The sequence below is a fragment of the Mizuhopecten yessoensis genome, unplaced genomic scaffold (assembly GCF_002113885.1).
Source record: "Mizuhopecten yessoensis strain PY_sf001 unplaced genomic scaffold, ASM211388v2 scaffold207, whole genome shotgun sequence".
Lineage (NCBI taxonomy): Eukaryota > Metazoa > Mollusca > Bivalvia > Pectinida > Pectinidae > Mizuhopecten > Mizuhopecten yessoensis.
Window position 1 is genome coordinate 806,304 of NW_018403431.1, and position 6,837 is coordinate 813,140.

General features: G+C 39.5%; 1 protein-coding gene across 1 annotated transcript; it reads left to right on the forward strand.

Moving 5' to 3' along the window:
• The first annotated feature begins 284 nt into the window (after nucleotides 1-284).
• LOC110462003 (putative nuclease HARBI1) lies at nucleotides 285-797 on the forward strand. The gene has a single exon (XM_021515799.1). It carries the CDS (start codon nucleotides 285-287, stop codon nucleotides 795-797), a length of 513 nt encoding a protein of 170 aa, XP_021371474.1.
• The last annotated feature ends 6,040 nt before the right edge of the window (nucleotides 798-6,837 follow it).

Below are 6,837 nucleotides of genomic sequence, written 5' to 3' on the forward strand. Positions count from 1 at the left end.
GAAAGCGTTCTTAAGTGTCAAGAACACCTTAAAGTGACCTTAGTGTAACTAATAGCAGTCGTAGGGTAGAGTTAAGAATATAACGGTATATCCGCTAAGAGCAACGGGACCTGCTTCTCTTACTGCCCTCTTAGTTATGTAGGATATCTGGAGGCATCCTTACTTAATTAAGATTACCCTAAGCTATTTATTGACGTTTTATGGTGTAACTGGTAAATGTATTACTTTACTAAGGGTGGCCATACCCTCTTTTTGCATTCAATTACACAGAAAAAAACACTATCATGGCTGCCATGCTTTTGCACCTTAAACAAAACATCCCACGACGTTTGTTGAGGGACAGAAAAAAACCACTGGATTACTTTAGTGACGAAGCCATCATAGCAAGTTATCGACTTGACAGGCAATCTATCTTGGAACTGTGTAATATGATGACGAATGAATTGTCACGCCCAACTCATCGAAATCGAGCTCTCCCCGTTTCGCGCCAAGTAATGGTTGCTCTCCGATATTACGCATATGGAAGCTACATGTCAGTTATTGGGGATGCTCATGGAGTAAGTAAAATGGCAGTATCCCGTGCAATAAACCACGTGTCTTTAGCACTAGCCCGTCGCAGTCGTACAGACATTGTATTTCCTATGGATCAACAACAGCAAGGTGATGTCAAACGAGAATTCTTGGCAATGAGGGGATTTCACAATGTCCTTGGGGCTGTGGGTGGATCGTTAATCCCATTGCGACACCATCTGAAGACGGACACTTATATGTGTCAAGAAAAGGATTACATGCCTTGAACATTCAAGGAGTTTGTAATGCCGACAGCATATTTCTAAATATTAGGGCAAAATGGCCGGGATCAACACATGACGCTATTATATGGAGTAACTGCAGTTTCAGTGCCGCATTTGAAACAGGAACTATAACTGATGGTTGGCTACTGGGATACAGTGGCTATGGGCTAAAACTTTGGCTGTTGACTCCAAAGCAGAATCCCCAAACGCAAGGGGACCGGCGTTACAATGTATGCCACAGAGGAACACGTTGTGCCATTGAACGGACATTTTGCATTTGGAAAATGAGATTTAGATGTCTCCACAGAGGTATCACTCTCTCCCCCAAACGGTCATGCAATGTAATTCTTGCAACAGCAGTTCTACACAACATATGTATCCGAAGGCGTTTGCAACTGCCAGACGAGGACGGGGAACAAGGTGATGATGACAACGATGATAACGATGTGTTCAGTGCCGATAGCAACTCGGGAATTCAAGTAAGGGAACGACTGATTGGGCGGGTGTTTTCCAATGCTTTGAAAAAAAGAACTATTTACTTCATACATGTAATAATGCTTTTATTGGACATACAATAACAGTATACAAAATGTTTTGTTGAACATTGTGTTTTATTATTAAATTGAAATTAAAGTATACATTACCTTTATATTTTTTTTAAAATTTTCACCATTCGTTTTCGTTCCACAAAAAAAGTCTAATATATTTTCCGTCTTCATTACAGCAACAGTACCAGTGCTGTCAAACCTGTCATTTACACCTGACACCATACAACTTGCCTGACTTACCTTGACCTTGAACTTATTGTGTTACAAATGTTTTCCGTCTTCACTGCAGCAACAATACCCTTCATCCAAGGGGAAATTAGTCATGATCGGAAGTGAAATTGGTCCATCTATCCCTGAATTCAGTAGTTTTGGAACTTTGATTAAAACTCTTACCTCAAAAATGGTTTGATCTATAGGGTTGTGTATGCATAGTCAGAATATGTTGGAATGTACTGAAAGACAGAGTCACTAGTCACAGTACTGACACGGTTTGGCAAATTGATTCTCTCGTCACTTTCAACGGATAGAGTAGACTTTCTTTAAAGCAGCCAACATGTCTTTCTCGCATTTCAGTCGCTGCTGTTCAATACTTATTCTATCGCGTTCAACAGTCAGGCGCATTTCCTCAACTGCTAATTTTCTTTCTCCTAATTTATAAATGTCATAAGGACTGGCACCAGTCGTCGCTGGTGAATCATATTGGGAAATCCTTTTCCGTTTTCTTGTTGAGGTACAAGAAGGCAATGCTGCAGATGAATTCAAATTGGATTTTGAGGCGACATCTACTATTTGACTTGCAATATCTGATTGTCTCTGTGTGCCTTCATCATGTCCGCCATAACTATCATCAGCATTGTCATGTTCATCGTCATCGGTAAAAAGTTCTTCTTCACACTCCAGGGACCTACTGAAATGATAATAACACACGACAATGAAATTGAAATTACTTTATTTCATTTGAGTACTTAATATTACTATTTAATTGTAAACATGTTTTGGTGTGTGTACATTCACAGATGCGAGACACAGACTGAGAGACACCCCCAGCTCCAACCCCACCCCATCCCTGACCCTATTTGGTGTATACATAATATACCAAATACGGTCTAGAAGGAGTATCTCGGCTTCATATCTGTATCAAATTTAGGTCAGAACATCTGCTAATTGTAATTTGTTGAAAAGTTAATAGTTTTAAAATAAGCAATAGAAGGTCCCTGGAGCATGGTATTTTGCATGGTTAAACATGAACACAAATAAGATAAAACAAAAACTTGCTATTCTGTATGAAACAATTTGTTTACACTAGGTCTTACCTTATATTTTGGGATGAAGTTTGAGTGAAATCTATGGTATCGCCAAACTCTGTTTCCAGTCCATAAACGGCAGTGGCGCCAAGTATTTTCAAAATACGTTCTTCGAGGCCCGTGATTTCATCATCGCCATTTCCGGGTCCACCCCCTGTCATACGCCTTTCCCTCCTGATTTTAGCCTGTTTCCCCTTAACTATCGAACTCCAGTCATGTCATTTTTTCTTAACATCTTCAGCACATACTTCACTTGCAATATATTTCCAAACTTTCTTCTTTCTATCGTTTATGATCGTATCCGAAAATGTTCCTAAAATAACATCACGATTCCTTTCAACCTCTCCCAGAAGAACCTCCAGTTTATTACTCATAATTAGGTTTTCTTATCTTAACAGACGTTTTGTTCCCTTCTTTTATCGATGCCATCTTTTCTTAATTTTTGGTTCACAACAACATTCTGCGTGACGGTAATGCTTATCCTGTTAGTGTAAAGCAGTATGCATTTCAAACGTAGAAAAGACCGTGTGAGCAAATAGTTAAAAAAACCGGAAGACGGTAAACTTTATTTTCCTGAAAATTTACCGCTCTTAGCGCTGGTCGTACGTAATAACTTTAAGAGAAGTTTAAGGTTGGTAGGGGCGGCTTACGAACACATTTCAGTTACACTCCTCCCGCATTCTTTGTGTCACCCTAAACCATTCCGTAAATTCTTAGTTAAGAGTGACCTTTCAGTTACGGGCCCCAGGTGGACTCGCGGCTCGTCCGTAAACAAAATGCCTGCCCAATCCCGTCGAGTGAATCACAGATGCTTTCTGCACCAGTCCAGACGTGCTACACGATGACGTGGCAGAAGAACTGAGCGGATTGCAGGACGTCGCGGACGGATAGCTCGTTCATGCAATCGGTTCCGTACAGTTCTCGGGCTTATTGGTAGCAACCCATGGATTGTCCGTGCAGTCAAACTTGCAGTTTGGAAACAATTTCTCAAATGGACAAGCCGAATATGGTTGTCCTGTTGACGTGACGTCACACGTGAACGTCCCGCACGAGGTCGATAGCCGACGTGGCCAAACTGTTGATGTCGTCTCCACAAATTCCGGATTGTATTTCGAGGGACATGAAAACGTGTAGAGACAACGGCTTGGCCCATACCAGCTTGAAGCATACCAATAATCCGGAAGCGGTTATTTTCATTGAGCCTCGGCGTAGCATTTATCACAAATTAAAACGTTATAATGCTGTTTTTACTGTTCATTGGTCTCAACAGTGTGACCCAACAGTTGAAAAATAAACTTTCATTGTCGAAATGGATGGCTGGACGAGAAAAACGTGCAAACTGGTCAACGCCTATAGAGAGCAAACTGCATGGGAAAAACTGTCAATGACACACGAATAGTGTGTATGTGTCATACTCGGTCATGTGTGTGAATTTTCATGTATATACAGTTGGTTATACATGTTCTATAACAATTCTTCGCATGCACAGTTTTTTTCCGCTAATATACATTCTGAGTGAAAAAATCTATCACATACATTTTGATACTAGCAGACATGGAACGTCGTTCAGAGATAAATCATACTGTGACGTCATAAAACGTCACACTCCATCGGCTTTCATCGGTTATTTCCGGAAGGATGAAAGATAACCGGAAAATCTTTGAACTGCTGGCCGTTGCATTTATCTCTTTGTCGGTGCTTCATGACTTTTTAATTTCAGTTTTTGCCACAGGCAAAAAAGTAAAAACGGGGATGTTTTCTGAAGATCCTATTTTGTCATCAACCAGGTTCTGTTAATATTTCTACCGGGAGATATTTTCAAAAAGAGCCGCATTAAACCAATAGGTCAACGTCGACATTTATTTTTCCTCGTCTAAAATTTCATCTGCTTTTGATTTCCATTTGTTGAGAATATGAACGAAATAATTAACATTTTGGAAAGTCTGGTTATAGTCTTTACATAATTCATGTATGCATCACCACTCATAAAAGAAACAATGCATAATTAATTTATGTCGAATCAACAATAATTTTCCAGACAACGAACCCGAGTTCAACGCCCTTTTTCAGCAACGTATTACTTTTTCACAACGCATGCCGATGTATAGCTAGTTAGAGACAGAAACTGTTTAATTGTATTTGGCATTATTACCTGTCAAACCTCAGTGACAGTTACAAAATTTTAAATTCAATCCGGTGTTTTAGGATGGAACAGGAATTCTAAATATCGATATAACGACAATCTCAGTTACATCAAAGTATTACAATGTTTTCCTTTTTTTTAATTTTATTTTTTTAACTAACATCTCTATACAGTTACATTTATAGACTTATCGTCAAATATGTAATATGCACTTTTTTCTATAGCAATTACCGAACAGTTTTTTCCCACCTTATTTCAATTATTCTTTTTGTGACCTGACGGAAGCGCGCAGAGGATTTTATTCTTAATGTGGGAAGAAGCCGGAGTATCCGGAGAAAACCCCCGTGGTCGGGCAGGTACAACCGGGATTGAAACCGGTCATATTGGACAAGACGAGCTCGCTATCCACTGCGCCACCCGACCCATCATATACGTTACGCNAGTTTGGAAACAATTTCTCAAATGGACAAGCCGAATATGGTTGTCCTGTTGACGTGACGTCACACGTGAACGTCCCGCACGAGGTCGATAGCCGACGTGGCCAAACTGTTGATGTCGTCTCCACAAATTCCGGATTGTATTTCGAGGGACATGAAAACGTGTAGAGACAACGGCTTGGCCCATACCAGCTTGAAGCATACCAATAATCCGGAAGCGGTTATTTTCATTGAGCCTCGGCGTAGCATTTATCACAAATTAAAACGTTATAATGCTGTTTTTACTGTTCATTGGTCTCAACAGTGTGACCCAACAGTTGAAAAATAAACTTTCATTGTCGAAATGGATGGCTGGACGAGAAAAACGTGCAAACTGGTCAACGCCTATAGAGAGCAAACTGCATGGGAAAAACTGTCAATGACACACGAATAGTGTGTATGTGTCATACTCGGTCATGTGTGTGAATTTTCATGTATATACAGTTGGTTATACATGTTCTATAACAATTCTTCGCATGCACAGTTTTTTTCCGCTAATATACATTCTGAGTGAAAAAATCTATCACATACATTTTGATACTAGCAGACATGGAACGTCGTTCAGAGATAAATCATACTGTGACGTCATAAAACGTCACACTCCATCGGCTTTCATCGGTTATTTCCGGAAGGATGAAAGATAACCGGAAAATCTTTGAACTGCTGGCCGTTGCATTTATCTCTTTGTCGGTGCTTCATGACTTTTTAATTTCAGTTTTTGCCACAGGCAAAAAAGTAAAAACGGGGATGTTTTCTGAAGATCCTATTTTGTCATCAACCAGGTTCTGTTAATATTTCTACCGGGAGATATTTTCAAAAAGAGCCGCATTAAACCAATAGGTCAACGTCGACATTTATTTTTCCTCGTCTAAAATTTCATCTGCTTTTGATTTCCATTTGTTGAGAATATGAACGAAATAATTAACATTTTGGAAAGTCTGGTTATAGTCTTTACATAATTCATGTATGCATCACCACTCATAAAAGAAACAATGCATAATTAATTTATGTCGAATCAACAATAATTTTCCAGACAACGAACCCGAGTTCAACGCCCTTTTTCAGCAACGTATTACTTTTTCACAACGCATGCCGATGTATAGCTAGTTAGAGACAGAAACTGTTTAATTGTATTTGGCATTATTACCTGTCAAACCTCAGTGACAGTTACAAAATTTTAAATTCAATCCGGTGTTTTAGGATGGAACAGGAATTCTAAATATCGATATAACGACAATCTCAGTTACATCAAAGTATTACAATGTTTTCCTTTTTTTTAATTTTATTTTTTTAACTAACATCTCTATACAGTTACATTTATAGACTTATCGTCAAATATGTAATATGCACTTTTTTCTATAGCAATTACCGAACAGTTTTTTCCCACCTTATTTCAATTATTCTTTTTGTGACCTGACGGAAGCGCGCAGAGGATTTTATTCTTAATGTGGGAAGAAGCCGGAGTATCCGGAGAAAACCCCCGTGGTCGGGCAGGTACAACCGGGATTGAAACCGGTCATATTGGACAAGACGAGCTCGCTATCCACTGCGCCACCCGACCCATCATATACG

Coding starts and splice junctions, on each gene's coding strand:
- LOC110462003 (XM_021515799.1), top strand. CDS start 285: ATGGCTGCCATGCTTTTGCACCTTAAACAAAACATCCCACGACGTTTG.